Genomic DNA, 18,407 nt, shown 5'->3' with positions numbered 1-18,407 from the left:
ATTTGTAATTCAAATAATACTTGAAATATACACATGCTTTTAAGGAAGAATTAGTATATGCTGGTATAAATTACCATAAGTTAATAAATTATAATTATTTATGTTAAATTTTACTAAAATTATCATTAAAATTATTGTTATATATTTTCTATTTTTATGTAGTTTTAAAGTTCTTAAAAGTTGTCAAGTTGTTTGTTGGTACCTATTTGAAATTTTTTATTTACTTATAAGTTAAATTCAAACATGTAGTGTGTAAATTAGTAACTATTTAACATATATTCAAAGTTAAAGTTTATTTCCATAATATTTTAATTAATTTGAACTTATTCAGTGTATTGATGAAATGATTAAAATTTGTATTTAATATGTTTTGATAAAATTATTTCTTATTTTTATATTTTGGAAATTTACATGTGAAAAAATCTAATAAAAACTAAAAGTTAATCCAATTTGCACATAAAAAGTTAATCTAACTTAAACCAAAATAAATTGAACAAATTATATAGTTTAAATTAAATTAACATAATAATAATTAAAATTGATAAATTGGATATTTTTCTACACATGTTTGGTTTAAACTCGGCAAAATAAGTTTTTTTTTTCCCCAAAAACTGAATTTTTTTTTCTTAAGATAAACTAATTTAATTTGTACACTTGTTTTCCCCTTTCGAAAACGGTTGTGCTGAAATCCTCCCCAAATACCTTCTAATTTTGATTTTCGTCTAGAAATGTCAATATGCCAATGATGCTATAGCCTGTATGCAAGAGATTATTGACGTGCCTGCCAACAATCAAACACTACAACTACATATACTAAATATAAAACAAACCTCGTGAGACATGAGTCATAAATTAATGTTGAGAGTATAATTTTAAAGTAAAATAGCTATTTTTTCATTTAATAGTGATAACCTTTACTTTTTTTCTTCAAGTAAATACCACGTTTTAAAGGAGATAAATCTTCATTTTATAATTTATGGTTTGTTTTTTAATGTTACACTTAATTCTATCATATTAGTTCTTTTAATCATTAAATTATTTTTAAAATATGAAAATATTATTACAATTAATTTTCTACAAATTTAGTTACTAAGTTAACCTTTTAAAAACTTTTATTCATCGTTAAATGTTTCAAGTTATTTCATGTTAAAACAATATTATGTTGGAAGAGAGAAAAACACATGTAAAAGTAACATTATTCGAACTTCCAAAAATAAGGTGTCTTATTATAACCTATTTATCTCTTCCATGACAAATGTTGACATGAAAAGTTCTTTACGAGGCAGTAAATTATTTCCCTAAACCAATCATATGACTTTTCAAAACAACTAAATGTAATATCTATGCGTTGCCTATGTTTATGTAAAATATTGATGTTTTAACAGTTATCTTTATTTAGTAATAAATATTTAATGTAAAAATAATTATCTAATAAACATGGCATTTTGTTACCATTCAAAATAATTTTTCATGTTAAATTATTATATATTATACGTAATAAACGTAACAGTAAATATCAATGCACATAGTGTGTATAGATAGATCCAAAGATTTGAAATTATGAGGGGTATTCGAATGTACTGTTGTAGATTTTTGAAACCTAAAAGATGGTTTGTGTAACTTAGCGATAAGCCGAACACCTGAGTTAATATCTGAAGTCTGAACTCATTCATGTTCTACGAATTCCGTGATCCTCGTTTGGTCCCTTTCACAGTTTGCGACTCGCAGCATCACCATCACCATCAGCATAACCATAACCATGCTCGGCGTTTCAACCTTTCAGCCACCGCAACTCAACCCTTCGTCACATTCCACTTTCCGGCGTCTGAAACCCCATTTTCCCTTCTCTTTCAGCCTCTCCCCTACAAACGGTGCCTCTTACCATAGACCCCTCCGCATTCACGCCATCGACGCGGCCCAACTTTTCGACTACGAATCCAAAGTGGCCCAACAGTTCCACGACGCTCAGAAACTGAAGATTGCCGTAGTAGGCTTCGGGAACTTCGGGCAGTTCCTTGCCCGAACCCTCGTCAATCAGGGCCACACCGTCTTGGCCCATTCCCGCTCCGACTACACCAAGGTGGCACGCGAACTCGGCGTAACGTTCTTCCGAAACCCTCACGACTTGTGCGAGGAACACCCCGAAGTCATCTTGCTCTGTTCCTCAATAATCTCAACGCAGCACGTGCTTCTCACGCTCCCTCTTCAGCGATTGAAGCGTAGCACATTGTTCGTCGACGTGCTTTCCGTTAAAGAGTTTCCCAAAAACCTTTTGCTGGAAATGCTTCCCTCTGATTTCGACATTCTCTGTTCGCACCCCATGTTTGGACCCGAGAGTGCCAGTAGAGGATGGAGTGGCCTTCCTTTCGTCTTCGAAAAGGTTCGAATTGGGAACGAGGAGCCCCGAATTGCACGGTGTGAGAAGTTCCTTCACGTGTTCGCGAGAGAAGGGTGTAGAATGGTGGAGATGAGTTGTGCGGATCATGATAGGTTTGCGGCGGGGTCGCAGTTCATAACGCACACTGTTGGTAGGATTTTGGAGATGTTGACGGTGGAGTCAACTCCTATTAATACGAAGGGGTATGAGTCTTTGTTGAATTTGGTGGAGAACACTTGTGGGGATAGTTTTGATCTTTACTATGGTTTGTTTATGTTTAATAAGAATTCGTTGGAGATGTTGGAGAGGTTGGATTTTGCTTTCGAGGACTTGAGGAAACAGCTCATTGGGCGTTTGCATGGTGTTGTGAGGAAGCAGTTGTTTGAGAATGCTGGAAAGGTGCAGTGTTTCCAAGATACCTATGCAGTACCGCAGGATGTTCAGAATGGATCTGCACTGGTTCTGTCCTCCAAAGATCAGAGGTGTTTATTTGTTTTTAAAGTTTACTATAATCTCAATGTTGTTTAGTACATTATATGGACATGGGTTTGGTTTTATTGTTATTATTTTTGTGGGTAGGTAGGGAGGAGTGTACGGTGAGGGTAACTTACCTTTGTTGGTCTGATTTCTGTTGTTTTGTTATCTTGAATTGGCTTAATCTTCGTGAGATGGTGTGAGGATAAATACTGTTCTTGCAATGCGTTGATTAATGAGTAATGGCCATTTACATTGCAGCAAGCACTGAAACTACTATGTTTTTGTTTTCTTTGGGGTTGCTATCTCTGATCAAGTTTAATTTATAATTGCATTTTATGCTAATATTCAGATCCTGTGATGTTGCTAAAATTGACAAATACAAGTCAAACGGGTCCAGCCAATCTGATGACAACTTAAAGCTGAAGATTGCAATTGTTGGTTTTGGCAACTTTGGTCAGTTTCTTGCTAAAACTATTGCCCGTCATGGTCATCAAGTGTTGGCATACTCTAGATCAGACTACTCTCAGGTGGCTCAGGAATTAGGGGTTTCTTATTTCAATGATGCTGATGATCTTTGTGAACAGCATCCGGAAGTGATTTTACTTTGCACTTCAATCCTTTCCACGGAGAAAGTTCTTAAATCGTTGCCTGTGCAGAGATTGAAGAGAAGTACTTTGTTTGTTGACGTACTTTCTGTCAAGGAATTTCCTAGAAACTTGTTTCTTCAACATTTGCCACCTTATTTTGATGTTCTTTGCACTCATCCTATGTTTGGACCAGAGAGTGGAAAAAATGGGTGGAAGGGTCTTCCTTTTGTTTATGATAAAGTTAGGGTGGGACGAGATGAATGTAGAACATCGCGCTGTGATCGGTTTCTTGACATTTTTTCTAGCGAAGGGTGCCGAATGGTTGAAATGTCATGTGCTGAACATGATTGTCATGCAGCTGGATCACAGTTTATCACACATACCACGGGAAGATTTTTAGAAAAGCTGAAATTGGAGGCAACACCAATTGACACAAAGGGCTATGAGACTTTGTTGAGTTTGGTGGAAAATACTGCTGGGGATAGTTTTGATCTGTACTATGGTTTGTTCTTGTATAATATAAATGCAATGGAGCAGCTAGAAAAATTCGATCTGGCGTTTGAGTCATTGAAGAAGCAGCTTTTTGACCGTCTGCATGGTGTCTACCGAAAGCAAGTATTTCAACATGAAGAAAAGCTCCATGATTTGCCCGAGAGGTCTTTGTTACCTGAGATATCTGAAGATAGTAATGCAGTATCATCTTTTTCTAATACTGTGGACACTAAATGAAAACGATTTTCCAGATTTGCCTCTCATTGGTAATTATTGTAGACGTAGCTTACTTCATTAGTAGGTTTAAATATATTTGTCATTCCAAAAATTTCATATCCAGTCTTTCTAAAAGTTATGCTGATCTGTTTAATTGAAATGAAAAAAAAAAATGATTTTGAAATTTTGGATATACATCTTTAATTGTCAGATATTTGACTTTTCAATAATTTTTACTTTCTATTTCTAGCTTCCTGGATTGGCACTTAAAGGGGAGCTCATGTGTTCATATTTTGTGTCCCATTGTTATTTATGGCTATGAATGTAGACTTGGAAGTTCTCAATCTGAAGAGAGATAATCAATGAGGAAACAGAGTTATGAATATATGAAATATGAAGAATGTTTGATCACTCTAGGAATGATTTTAGAATGAAAATATTCACTTGTTGTTGTGCATCTGAAGGCTATATAGGATCTTTTAAACTGGTATGATCATGCACATTGCTGGTGTAAAAGAATATATAAAGTTTAAACAGGAGACCGAGGAAACAATGCTAAAAATGCAAGATTTTTTCCCCTCCTTTCTTTTTGATAAAAGGCTGCTATTCATGCTTGCAGTACATGGTCACCAAGATTCTATGTGCAGTATGTATCTTGGATTTGGCAAAATTAATCTATTTGAGAGGCCAAAGTGTGCATAGTATGATTTCTATCTCCAGTTGCTTGTCTCGGTGTGCGTGTGCGCGCTCATCTCTACTTGTGTTTATTGTTCTTTTTGGAATAATTCCTCAATTATGTAGTCGTCTTTTATTTTATTTTACAGAGGGCTTTATCCCATTTTTCTTTTATCAAGCTGAACTAATGGTTCTCTTGTTTCTAGTTTGTATTCTGGTAGAAACGAATTCATGCTTTTTGATATACATTATAGCGAGTTAACTTGCCCATTTTATACCAAATTTCAGTTGCAATAGTTCTATTGCAATAGTTCTACTTCTATCTAATTATCGCTAGTTTAGGACCTTAGGTTGCCTTATATCTTTGTTCATTTGATTTCAGATACCTTGCTAAAAGCAACTCTTTACATTTTTGTGACTTTTCATAACCTTGATTAATGCAGTTTATTGCTTGTGTGTGTTCAGAGAACATTATTTGTGATTGTGATGCGAACGTGATTAACCTCCTATTGCCCTTATAATATTTTCTAAAATAAAAAAAAATTGGAGTATTTAAAGTTGTTGAAAGGAGCTACTTTAAAAATATTTTGTTTGACCTCTTTTAAGATAGGTTAGCAGATCTGTGGTCCCTGTACTGAGCGATTGCCGCAATCCGCGGGTGGCCAATGGAGATCATTTGGTAGTTTATTTTATAAGGAAGATAACATCATTGAGCTAATTGATGAGGAGGTATTGATCCAGCTATATTAGAGTGGAAGAAAATTTTCAGATCTGAGTGCTGGAGGCGTGAATTAAATACTGGTTTTGGATTTCTTTGAGTTTTATACCAACTTGTACGTTTCCATCTTGTGATACGAGTGAGGATACTGACCATGTGACCGACTGATCTACGTGGATATGAAATTCGTGGAAAAATTGCCTTGCCAAATGATGCCATGATCATGAAAATGTAATTTATTCTAGTTGAAATAATGTTTATCATCCTTCATCCGCCCACTGCATTTTAAGGGCGATTTTAAAGAGGCATATTTTATATTAGCCTGGTGCATTTTTAATTAATTTTTAGGTGGCAGTTCAATGTTCGGACTCGAGGAAAAACGTAAGATATTACTTTTTCTGTTATAACTTTTAAGGATTGACATAAAACGGATTTAAATATTAAGTAGAATAACTTAAAAGTAAGGTAATATATCATTTTAATTGGGATTTAGATTTTTTGATATCTAAATTTGTTCAAGTGAATTTTATAAAAAATAATTTTTTTAAAGTTAAAAAAATTTGCTTAAGTAAATGCAGTGAAAAAATAATTTTTATTTAAATTAATAAATATTTTTTTTTTGTGAAATTCACTTAAATAAAAATAATTTCAATTAAGCAAATTTAAATGGTAGGTTGCAGCTGAGAATTCGAATCTTTTACTTTACATTGAAATATATGACTAGGTTTCACAGCAACTAAGCCTAACATGCTTTCCACCTCTTTTAATACGTTGACTTATTAGCAGCAACATTAATGTGTTAATTCTACTTTTGTCATTGGGAATGCAAACATCAAACTTTCACTTCTGATCAGAATGATCTGTAACTTTGACCGTCTCTAATGCTATCTTTCCCTCTTGATAGCACCTGTAGTTGATGTCACCATAATTCTTAACGTTTCTGTATAACCTCGGCCGTGTCTCATCTATCAGACTTTCCACAGGTCCAATCTCGTTCTCTGGCTGTGGCTCATTAAACATTGCAACAGACATCCTCAACTTTTCTGTGTTTGTCACAACCCTGTGCATTATGCTCTTGAATATCCCATTACTCATGATCTGCAACAATGCCAAGCTGTATTAGATATTCTTCAAACTGGACACTAATTCAACCTCAAAAACTAGTTTATGAAGTATAAATAAGAAAAAACAACAAGTAAGTATTATTTTACTAGGTGAAGTTGGGTACATGGATCACAAGAAAATAAGTACATAATATTCCATTATTCATGATCTGCAACAATGCCCAACTACATTTAATGTTCTCCAAACTGAACACTAATTTCACCTCAAAAACTAGTTTATGATGGGTAAGTAAAAAAAATAACAACTAGGTCTTATATCATGAATCACAAGAAAATAAGTAAAAAATATAATTTCTATGCTAAATGAATTTCGATTAAGCATCAACCTCTAGGGTACTAAATAAGATAGAGCCTTGTTACCTGCATTTGATCGCCAAGATTGACAACAAGCGCATCAGGTAATGAGGGGACATTGGTCCATTTGTCATCTATCAAAACTTGAAGACCTTCCACCTCTTTGTCTTGCAATAGGACTGTGATTCCTGATCTATCTGTATGAGGTTTGACTCCAAGAACCAAATCAGGCCTGGAACAACGTGGATAAAAGTTGACCCTTGTGAACATTATTGGTTGTTCCCCAAACTGGTCCAAGAAGCTACCCTCTTCCAAATCCAGTGACCTTGCCATGCATCTCAAGAGATCATCCATCATTGATTTCACTTTCGTAGAAAACTCCTCTAACATTTTACTGCATATGCATAATATTGAGAATATCAAGCTCAATAATTAATTACTCTATACGAGTTTGTTATAACAATTTCTCAGATTATTGTAGTAAAAAACATTCTTAAGAAACCTTCCAACTAGCAGATAAATTTAGCATAATTCGATAATAATTATTTTAGGAATGCCAGGAGTGACTGAAATTTTATTGATTTCTTATATATGTATAATGTTACACAAGTTAAAAGAATATTATTTAACTTGTTATTATATCTCTCACTATTTTATTCATCAATATCTCACTTATCTGTTATCTTTACAAGACAAGAGTTATTACACACTTAAATTCACCATGAGAAAAGGGCAGTACCTAAAATCAGAAGGATCTTTTGGCCAAAGAGAAAGCCTTCGTTTTGCTTCGGGAAACACTCCAAGAGTTAGGCGATAGGACCAGTCAAGAACCTGCTTGTCTGAAACTATTCTATCATTCCCATACCCTTCAGATTCATTAACAGCTCGGGCATACTTCTGCTTTTCGTCTTCTGGAAGTGCAAAAAATTGTTTTGCAATTTCACGTATTTTGTCCAGATATGCACTTGACATTCCATGACCAATTGCCTGTTGGTAAGATTTATAAAACCAAGTCCAAGGAGGAAGAGTTAAACATAGAGTTATCTACATAAACCTATCTTCAAATCTTCGAAGGAGCCCTTGTTAAGATTTGCCATACCCCTCCAATTCTTAGATATGCAATTAATACAGTTTATACTACACTGCACTTATGGAGGTTGTTAATTATAATCTTAACATGGAACATATTGTAGAATTGTTTCAAGTAGATGTGACCCTTTTCCCTCAAGTCTAGAAGTGCTGACATAAGATTCAATACTATTTGGGTCTTAATAACTGTTCAATTAGCACTACCAGTTATATAGCATACAACATCTACTATCCGAAGTTGTTGTGTTTAAGGTTTTATGAAACCGTACCTGGAAGCATCCAACTGAACTAAGAGAAGATCTTAGCTTCTCTAGCTCCCCTTGTGATGAGAGGAGACTTACATCAATGATGGGTATTGGTATGACTGTAGAAGAATCGTTGGATCCAAAGCTATTTAAGTTGACTACATATTTTGAAGGTGGTTCATCACCATCCATGGACATTTCTTTGACGCTCTTGGCCACTGATTTCTCCTCCGAAACCAGTACATTTCTGGCCATCTCTTCTGTCTCTGTCTCTGTGAATTGCTAACCAACAGATGAAAGCGTTGATAAGAAAACAATAACTTCTGAGACACTGCCAATTCTTTCCTAATTTGTTTATCCGTCCAAAGCTTGGCTGTTCACCACCCCTTCAACTCCACACGTGAAAGGAAAATTTATTTTTTTGTTCAACTTCACGTCTACGTTGTGCAAAATAGTGATTTAATATACGCACATTGGTCAAATGATTATTTCTTAAAACTTTTTTACTTATACCATAAATATCTTTTCCAAGATATCCAAATCAAATAAAGATTATTATAAGTAGCAAAGTTTTTTTTTTACTATGACTAAGTTTATTGAAATTTGAATTCGAAATTGAGACAATTTTTTGTCAATAGGTTCACATGTATAATTTTTTTAAATTATTATTTTTCATACCAGAAAGTCTTTTACCAAATCTGTGCCCAGTGAGTTAACTTAGCATGTCGAATTTATTTTGTCGAGTATGCCGAGAGACCTGTTTTAATGCATTTTGAATAAATCTCAGTTCTTTTTGGTGCCAAAACTGTGAGTTTGATAATCCAATTCAAAGATTTCCACAAGCAAACGGGTTGGGCCAACACAACTGTTATCACAATATGAGTGCCAGGGTCGGCCCAAATTTGGGTGGCTTGAAACATATGGTCCGGCCCATCCTGCCCAACCGTTAACAAATCATGACAAAAAAAAGAGACCATATAATGCTTTTGAACATAAAAACGTTACGCTTTGTGCATTCCAAATCTCGAATTTGTGAGCCACAAGCACGACAACCTCCGTGGCCATCTAGTATAGCATAAATATTAGACACATGCTGCGTGTCTTGTTACGGCACGGCCAAATATTATTTCTCTGTTTGTTCCGTTTTTCTCCTTTTCTTTCTGTAACTGCAACTTGAAAAATATTTTGCCCAACATGTCCAAGCTCACGCTAAGACCAGATAGTTCCTGCTTCTTTACTCACACTAACAGAACACACTCCCACACCCCTTTTATCAGAACCTCGTTTCCACGCTTTCACTTTCAGCTCACACCTTCCAATCTCACCCTCAGGCTCCGAGTAGTTTCTAGCGCTCAACAAAATGTCAAAGAAACAAGGAGAGTGTCTAAGGCCGAGGCTCTATCAGAGCTTGAAGTGGATGACGTGGAACAGCAACCTGAGAACATGTCTGGGAATTGGCCACCTTGGAAGAATCTTCCCCAAAGATACAAGCTCATCGGCACCACATCACTCGCCTTCGTAATTTGTAACATGGATAAGGTCCTTTTCTTGTTTCTTTATTGCAACCCCTGAACCAAAAGCTGGTTCTTGATCAATATAAGCATAAATGGAAGCACTTTATTTGGACTCACAGTGACGGTTTTAATAATAATAATAATAATAAGCATCTTTTTGAGTATAATAGGCCTAAATTATGCATGGGATTTGATTTTATTTAAATGGGGTGCAGGTGAACTTGAGTGTTGCAATAATTCCAATGTCGCATCAATTTGGGTGGAATTCCTCAACAGCAGGATTGGTTCAGTCCTCATTCTTTTGGGGTTATGCATTGAGTCAATTGCCTGGGGGTTGGCTAGCCAAGATATTTGGTGGCGGGTTAGTCACCAGAATCAATACAATTGCTCTTTTTTTTTTTTCTCTATCCTTGACTAAGTTAACTCATGTAGTTATATAAAGTATGACTGCACGGGTCTGATGAGAAGTGAACTTGATGGCTTTAAATGGCTTATTTAGGTGTTGTAGGTTTTCTTTGCCAAAATAAAATGAAAACTATTTGGAGAATTAGTAGGGAATTAAGAGATCAAAGCATAAATCAAGCTGGCCACTTTAATTTGATCAATGTAGAATTGTCAAAAGAATATTGCATTTATTTCTGCTTTATATTTAATTTTCCTTTCTTTATTTAATTTATTATTTTCTACTCAGAAAATTTTGTCGTGTCTGCATTTATATTGTAGAAGGAACAGAGCAGTCAAAATGCCAAATTTGGGCATCCATTCCTTGTGTGAGATAAAGTTTGACCAACTTTGAAAGAACCAAATCTTTGAAATGCTTAGCAACAGATTCAAGCTTAAATTAAGATATCTAAAAGATGGTATTTACGGATTTACCTACTATATTATTAATCAAACCATTGACTGAACCTTCTTTTATCTATGGTCGGCAAATGTATCCATTTTTAACTTCCTTTTATTAAATGAGAGTCAATTGAGCAACTCATGTTCAAGTCTTAAAGAAAGAATAGTAATTAGACAATTACCTCATTCAGTGTTGGCACTAAACATTTCAGTTTATTTGTCAGGCTTATGATCTTATACTGCTATCTTTATGTTTCAGAAATGTTCTTGAGGTTGGAGTATTGATATGGTCAGTGGCTACAGCTCTTGTTCCATTTCTTTCTGGATATATGCCTGGGTTACTATTTTCAAGGATTTTGGTCAGTAATTTCCACAATGCATTTTTTCTCCTTACTTTGCAGATTTAATGTCTACTTATATGCATGATTCTTTGTTTTGTCTCACAAAATGTTTTTCTGTATTTATCTTTCCATGGAATTTTGTACAACTAGTGTCTATTTTGTGTTTCTTTTTGTACATTTATTGCTATTTAATAACCCTGGTTTGAACGTGTTCTTCTTCAACACTATTAAGCTCTCCTTTTCATTTCATATCTAGGTTGGGATAGGAGAAGGTGTTTCACCGTCTGCTGCTACTGATCTAATTGCAAGGCATGTAAACATCCAAATATGTTGGGGTTCAAATTGATGTTTTGTTGATTTTCATTTTCTTTTATGACTTGATTTTTTACTTATCTTCTACTTACTTTATAGTACGCATGTTAAGTTTTTAGATTATTTCCCTTTAAACTAAAACTATTTAAAGTCTTTTGGTGGAAACTGAATTTTTTTGTTGGAAAATAATAATCCAAAGCAAAATGAAGATGCAGAAGACTATGATAGTCCAAGTTCTGAATTATTATAATTCTGTTAAGAAGTTATTGGGCAGTTATTTTTTTATTAATTAATTTCACATTAAGCTGTCATAGGTTATGGTTTGATGGTTATAAGGATATATAGGGTGTGTTATAGACGCGTAGAAGGCAGTTAAGGTGTTAGATTGTGTTTTGAAGGAGGAAACTCCTTGTTAGCGGGAAACCATGTGTTTCTTGATGTTTGTATTAAAATGTGAAAAAAAAAAAAAAAAACTAGATTGTTTCTATAATTTTTTCAGAATCTGTTGTTTTTGTTTGTTGAGTCCAACGCACGAAGAAGAATAGTTTGAAGCTGGGCAAAATTGTTTTAATCATTTCACTCACTTAACTCAGATCCCTCCCAAAATTGATAAAACCTCTTGCTTTAGGATTTTAGGTTAGCTCCCTCATGAGCATGCCTTTTCTCCTTATAAGGCCATTCTTTATAAAAAAGAAGTCTTTTTGCTAACTGCAATTTGAGTGGAGAAAATTAATGTTTTGTAAAACCCAATGTCTGAGTAAAATAGTTGGTTCCTCCCTCCGCCAAGTATTTATTAAGTTAAAATTAAGGTGGCGTATATGTGTGTTTATGTTCAATTCTAGATCTTGGTCCTGTGTGTGTGTGTATTCAATTCTACTTCTTAGTCCTCTAAGTTATAGGCCAAAGGAGTTGTTCTGACAAATACTATACATTTCTTCATCCAATTATAGTATTTTTCACCTTTTTGATTGGTAAAGTTCGTTGCCATGTGCAGGTCGATACCATTGGAGGAGCGTTCACGGGCAGTAGGTTTTGTGTTTGGTGGTTTGAGTGTTGGAAGTGTCATGGGGTATGCATTTTCCAGCATGTAGTGAGATACAGATAGAAATAGGAGTCACCGATGATTGTAATTTCATTTTAATTATCTACTCTGAATTTTAATGCTGTAATGTTTGTCAGGCTTCTTTTGGCTCCACCTCTTATCCAAAATCTTGGTTGGGAATCAGTATTCTATGTATTTGGTCTCTTGGGGATTGCTTGGTAAGTAGAAATGACTAATCTTTCAGAGTTTCCACATGCCTATTAGTTTAAAGTAATGAAGTTCCTCCAGTGGGCATCTTGAGCTGCAAATATGGTTGTTTGATTAAAATTACTTCTGTCATTGCCATGAATTTTGAAGGTTTTTGGGGTTTCAAGTTCTTGAAGGAGGTGAAACACAGTTAAATGCAGAACCTCTTTCATGTGAGATCTTAATCTTCTTTTTTTTTTTTTTTTGTGCTTTCTTGATTTGAGCTAAAAAATAGATTGTTGTTAAATGAATGATGATAGATGATGCCTTTCTAGTTGAAAAAAGTTTTACAATCAATTAAGCTTCATGAGCTGTTGGAATTGATATTTGTTAAGTAAATGTCTTCTTTATCATCCAATTTGTTGGAAACATTTGCTTTTCTTTAAAAAATATTTTGGGGCTAATCTTCCTGCTTAATCCTTGGCCACAACAGAGGTGTTACTTTCACTTCTATCTCCATCCACACTGCTGTGAAATGATAGTTGATGCACCGGCTTATATTTGCTGTTGTTTTTGTCAATGCCAATCATTCTAAATTTGGCTTCTCTGAAATGGAAAGTTCAACTGAACATTGCTTTCATTCTCATGGACTAAGGAGTTAATTAATGTTAGTTTGGCACTCTTACTTTGACATGTCAATAAGTGGATTAATCCTCATAATGTATACTTTTATTTCTATGCTTCATACATCATGCGTTGAAGGTAGCTTGCATATTTGTATATAAATTGCCTTTGCTGTTCAGTTCAAGGCTTTCTCATTCTTTTTAGTGTACTAACAGTCTAACATTGAGCCTTGTGGTTTAATTGGTTGTTTTTCATTTTTGACTTTGATTGTCTCGCCGCAGCCCAAGAAACCCTGACACAGTCATGGAAAGCTTCTCTAAAAGAATTGAATAGCTCTTTGAAGGTATGGATAAAACCTTTGACAGTTTGGGAGCTCATTCTATTGTGTCAAAGTTTCAAGTGTCCTAGGAATGACATAGCAGTTCTGCTTAATAGCTGGGATTCTGATATTCTAGTATTTTATTTTTTGATACCTGTATGCCAGTGTTAGTTATTGTTGATAATAATATCCTTATCTCTTCTTCCTACAATTTAGGACTTAATAAAAGAGTTTAATTGTAGTCAAATTTAAATATAAATTCACAGGGCCTGAGAGGAATTTTCTCAAGCAATTCAACATATTCTGATGAGTTCAAGTGTTAGATATCATTTCATTTTGCATGATGTTACACTCCCTAATAGTATCTTCTTTTACTTTCTTCTTTTACAAGTTTCTACTTTTTTAACTTCAGAAATAGTAGAACCCATGTTGCTTCTCTGTGTGTTTGTAAGACTTACACTGGGTTAGATTCTTTTTCTTTACTGAATCCTTAACAATATCAGCAATGGAACTTTGTTTTGTGTGTTGCTCTAAACATACAGGATGTACCATGGAAGGCCTTCTTCCAAAATCGTGCTGTGTGGGCAATGATATATGCTCATTTCTGTGGTAGTTGGGGTCACTATAACTGTCTATCATGGCTTCCCACATTTTTTAGGTACTTATGAGCATTTAATGCTTTACCTGTTTCTACTTTATGCTTTCACTGCAACCAAGTTATCTGGAAGTTGGTTGAGACTTTTCGCACTAATGATTTGATCTTTTTTTTTTAAAAAATTCGTTTTAACATTTTCTTATTTGTGACATATTTTACGTACAGATATTTAATTAAATTATCATATCATAAATTTTATATAAAGAAGCTGGACTCACCTTTAATTTTTACACATAAGGTGGAACCAAACTTTAGTTTTGCATTTTCGAATTTTACATTGTGAGGAAAGTTCAATATGAAATTTTTGACTTTACATAATTCATGTTGCTTTAGGATGAGGCAATACAATGTTTGTCTGCTGACCATACTTTTCTGCTCCTTTTTATTAAAATATCCTCCTTTATTAATATTGATAAATTTTGGAAAGGAAAGTAATTATAAATAAGGTTTCACAGTTGTCTTCTGGAATCTTTGAAGTTATAAAGTTGTCTTTTTTCCTTCCTTGATCTGAATGAATGAATTTCAGCTTTGGAATTTTCTCATATGAAAGTAGTTTTGAATTTAGAATTTTATGGTGCTTTGGTGACGGTTTTAACATATTTATGCATCAAATCTGAACTTCCTTGTGGTTGAAACTGCCTGAACCATGGAAAACCTCTATAATGCCTTTTAAGAACTCAAAGTTTAGTTTGTGACTTCTCAGCATTACTTTGTACATACTGTATCGGTGCATAATGATGATTACTGATTGCCATTTTGACCATCAATTACTATTAAGCCTAGTTATGTATGAAAAATTCTTGTGAGGAATTAGACAATTTTGTGGTTTACATGATTATCAGTTCTTAAAATTAGTTTTAAATTTGTAGAGAAAATTTAGTTTTAGCCCAATGGAGAATCTAATTTGTACATCTATATGCTATGTAGTGAGGAGCTGAACCTAAATCTGACAGAAGCTGCATGGGTAAGACAATTATCTTGCTTTCTTGTTTTTGCTAACCAGTTTATTCACATCTCGAAGAGAGAAAAGTATATATATATATATATATATATAAGGGCTCAAGAATTGAACCCACAGAGTTGGTTATATTTTGCTAGAATAATCTGATTTAATTTTATTTTTTTGGTTTTCCATCCGGTTGATCCGGGTCGCGTACTTAAATGTGGTGGGTGAGTCAATCACTGAAAATTTTTTACATACACAAAAATTCAAATATAAAGCTTTACTTAAACGATACTAAGCTGCTTACCACTCGGACCAATCTCCGTTAGTAGAATAATCTTATTTATTGACCATATTTGAAGAACAATACAACTACGCTAGATTTCCTCCTAACAAGGAGTTTCCTCCTCTATAACACCACAAACTGACTCTTTAACTACTTCTCACAAGTCTGTCATACCACACCTATAACTCTAGAATTGCACACCATAAAATATAACTACCTATTACTGAATTACTCAATCTTTCTTTTATTTTTCCTAACATAAATCTTCAATGGCCTCAGGTAATCTCCTTCACATGGCCCAACAGAAATTGACCTATAAAAAATAGCAGTACTAAATTGAAAATTATGTATGTTAAATAAAATTAAGCTATTTAAACTTAATAAATTTATAGTTTTAAAGAGGAAAGGAGCATTACATGTATAAAGGGGTGGTCCAATGTGCAACGTTCTGACTTGGTGAGGGTGTGGACACTGTGGAGAGGGTAGATATATTTAGCATATCTCCACAAGCATAAAGACTGTTTCTAGGATTTTAACCCATAACCTTCTAGGTCACAAGGTAACAACCTTACCATTTTGTCAAGGTTTGCCCTTGATGAATGCAACTTTTCCTATCAATGAAGTTTTTTTTTTTTTTTCAAAATATTTCTTAAAAGTATTCTTTTGTGAGGAAAGGAAACAAGACTATGACAAGGCACTAACAAGTGGGGGTTCTTCATAATTTCAGGTGTCTATTCTTCCGCCACTGACTTCAATATTTGTGACTAATCTTGCTGCACAATTAGCTGATAACTTGATTTCAAGAGGAGTTGAAACCACTACGGTATGAGAGCTGCTGAAACATCATTAAATCACTTATTCTTGTTGTTTATTATATGAATACCGTTTGCTTATGATATTGATATCAAATGTATAAGAATGATAAGAATACTCTTTTTAATATACTTTCTTTCTATTATTACTTCACATTTATTGAAAATTACAAAAATATAAATAATAATAATTAAATTAGAAGTGAGACTACTTGATCTTTGTAATTTTTAATAAATTTTAGTCAATAATAAAAAATGTTTGAAAAAATGTGGAAGAGAATGTATTGCTAACATTTCTCATCAAATGCCTTATATTGTTGACATCATAATAATAGAGGAGTGGAATTTCATGGTTTGGAGCCATGAGTCCATGACCCTCTCTAATGCAGTAATGCTAAATTTTGCATCCAAATTGGTTGTAGACCAAATACAGGTTATGGTATAGACAAGATTATGCCTTGCTGGATGTAGAAACAGTAGATTTGAGGCTCTAGACCCAATGCAGACATGTCACTGACAGCTTACAAACTATTTGTCATATGCCTGTCTTGACCTTAATACGTAATTTCTTGGCTGCCTGAATTTCTTTTAAAAATATAAATAGGTTCGAAAGATCTGCCAATCAATTGCATTTTTGTCCCCTGCAATCTGCATGACTCTTTCCTCGCTGGATCTAGGGTTACCGCCTTGGGAAATTGTGGGTATTCTCACAGGTGGTTTAGCCCTCTCAAGCTTTGCCTTATCAGGTACTAATTAATCCATCAAATATACCCTATTTGATTCATATACTTTTCTTTGCCTTGACTGTGTATTTATCTGCTTCTGCAGGACTCTATTGTACCCATCAAGACATGTCACCAGAATATGCAAGTATACTTCTGGTATGTGTGCTTACACTTCTTGTTCTTATATCATATAATTGAAGGTTGTGAGAAGGTATTCTGGTGAAATATCCGGAAGAACAAGATCCTTGGTTGGCTAATGTTGATTCAAATGCTTGTTTGCACTAATTTCATTTTGTAGCTTCTGCATATCTGTCATTATTTTTGAGTCCCTGACATAAAGCCTAAAAATCTTAAACATTGTAGCATCATTTTCCCATCAAATTCAGAAAAGGGACACAATTATTCTCTGCATCTTAAAAACTGCATTGATTAAAATTTTCTGATTGAAGAATTTCAATCTTTCAGCTATCCAGCTCATGTTGTTAGCTTGTGAGTTATAATGTGTAAGATAAACTGTTGACGACTTCTGCCCGAATCCCAAGTTTAAAGACTATCCAATTTTCTGAACCAAAAAAATTCCTTTTCACGTAACCTGTCTAGGACTAGCTTGAAAATGCTACTTCTAGATTAAATCAACTCCATTTTTTCCTGAGAGGTTGGAGCCATATCCATACATTTTGGCAAAAGTAAAATATATATTTGATTTTAATTGCATCTAACTTTCTATTATATTGTGTCTTCTCTCAGGGTATAACTAATACAGTTGGGGCTATTCCTGGAATTGTGGGTGTTGCTCTCACTGGTTATCTTCTTGATTTAACTCATTCATGGAGTGTAAGTTGCATGAAATGTTTGGTGTTTTTCTTATTGTATGATCATGATGTGAATTTGATTTATATTTCATTTCTATGCCATGCAGTTGTCACTTTTTGCGCCATCAATCTTCTTCTATGTGACTGGTACCATCGTATGGTTGGCATTGGCCAGCAGTAAGCCTCAAAGTTTTTCTGAGCAAAACTGATCCATGTTCCAATCATTCATTATTCTGAAGAATCTGAAAACAGCCCAGAAACTTGATAAAACCTTCATTTTAGGCTGATTTTTGACATACAAATAAGAATTTAAGTACAAAGAAATGATAGTATAGGTATATTACTGTATTTATTTTTGTTCTTTTTAGGTGATCTGTATATTTTGTTTTATTATTTGTAGCTTATTGTATCCGTTTTATATTTTTAATAGATGATGCTGGTTGGTCACCAAAAAATGTATTGAGGGTATTGTAAATCTTGTGAAGTCAACAATCTGTTTTGTACCAACTTTTGGTGCTCTGATCCTTCTGTTGCAAGTTTCTAACTACAAAATGACCATATTTATGACCGTTTGAATAATCTCCAGCCATTAACATCTCACCAAACTCCCCATGCAATAGTTTTTCTTTGTATTTCGTTTTTGGCCTTATCTTTGGTGGCTCTGACAGTTCTCTTTGACCCTCATTTGTTAACAAAGGA

The 18,407-nt window shown here is 34.1% G+C and overlaps 3 protein-coding genes across 7 annotated transcripts; 2 read left to right on the top strand and 1 right to left on the bottom strand.

Moving 5' to 3' along the window:
* Positions 1-1,565: 1,565 nt before the first annotated feature.
* LOC113846444 (arogenate dehydrogenase 1, chloroplastic) lies at positions 1,566-5,142 on the top strand. 4 transcript variants are annotated; one of them, XM_027474730.1, is made up of 3 exons: positions 1,566-2,859; positions 3,204-4,199; positions 4,769-5,142. In XM_027474730.1, the coding sequence occupies exons 1-2, from the start codon at positions 1,760-1,762 to the stop codon at positions 4,168-4,170; spliced, it is 2,067 nt and encodes a 688-aa protein (XP_027330531.1). In that variant the 5' UTR covers positions 1,566-1,759; the 3' UTR covers positions 4,171-4,199; positions 4,769-5,142. The 4 variants fall into 4 exon arrangements, with proteins under 4 accessions (XP_027330531.1, XP_027330532.1, XP_027330530.1 ...); XM_027474731.1 differs by having other exon boundaries at positions 4,400-5,091; XM_027474729.1 differs by lacking the exon at positions 4,769-5,142 and adding an exon at positions 4,400-4,543 and having other exon boundaries at positions 1,623-2,859; positions 3,204-4,097.
* Positions 5,143-6,178: 1,036 nt separating this feature from the next.
* Positions 6,179-8,727, bottom strand: LOC113847898 (probable 2-oxoglutarate-dependent dioxygenase ANS). Its single transcript, XM_027477225.1, has 4 exons — positions 8,319-8,727; positions 7,700-7,947; positions 7,027-7,354; positions 6,179-6,640 (listed from the first exon to the last, which is right to left on the bottom strand). The coding sequence occupies exons 1-4, from the start codon at positions 8,547-8,549 to the stop codon at positions 6,383-6,385; spliced, it is 1,065 nt and encodes a 354-aa protein (XP_027333026.1). The 5' UTR covers positions 8,550-8,727; the 3' UTR covers positions 6,179-6,382.
* A 570-nt stretch (positions 8,728-9,297) lies between these two features.
* On the top strand, positions 9,298-18,281 carry LOC113845907 (probable anion transporter 6, chloroplastic). 2 transcript variants are annotated; one of them, XM_027473601.1, is made up of 15 exons: positions 9,298-9,833; positions 10,024-10,169; positions 10,911-11,010; positions 11,249-11,301; positions 12,299-12,373; positions 12,484-12,564; positions 12,704-12,765; positions 13,438-13,499; positions 14,018-14,133; positions 15,058-15,094; positions 16,087-16,182; positions 16,776-16,917; positions 17,000-17,052; positions 17,644-17,730; positions 17,816-18,281. In XM_027473601.1, exons 1-15 carry the CDS (start codon positions 9,489-9,491, stop codon positions 17,915-17,917), a joined length of 1,557 nt encoding a protein of 518 aa, XP_027329402.1. In that variant the 5' UTR covers positions 9,298-9,488; the 3' UTR covers positions 17,918-18,281. The 2 variants fall into 2 exon arrangements, with proteins under 2 accessions (XP_027329402.1, XP_027329401.1); XM_027473600.1 differs by having other exon boundaries at positions 9,340-9,833; positions 13,435-13,499; positions 17,816-18,242.
* Positions 18,282-18,407: the final 126 nt, after the last annotated feature.

The sequence above is a fragment of the Abrus precatorius genome, unplaced genomic scaffold (genome assembly GCF_003935025.1).
Source record: "Abrus precatorius isolate BTA unplaced genomic scaffold, Abrus_2018 Scaffold8, whole genome shotgun sequence".
Lineage (NCBI taxonomy): Eukaryota > Viridiplantae > Streptophyta > Magnoliopsida > Fabales > Fabaceae > Abrus > Abrus precatorius.
This window is presented reverse-complemented; position numbering and strand designations above follow the sequence as displayed.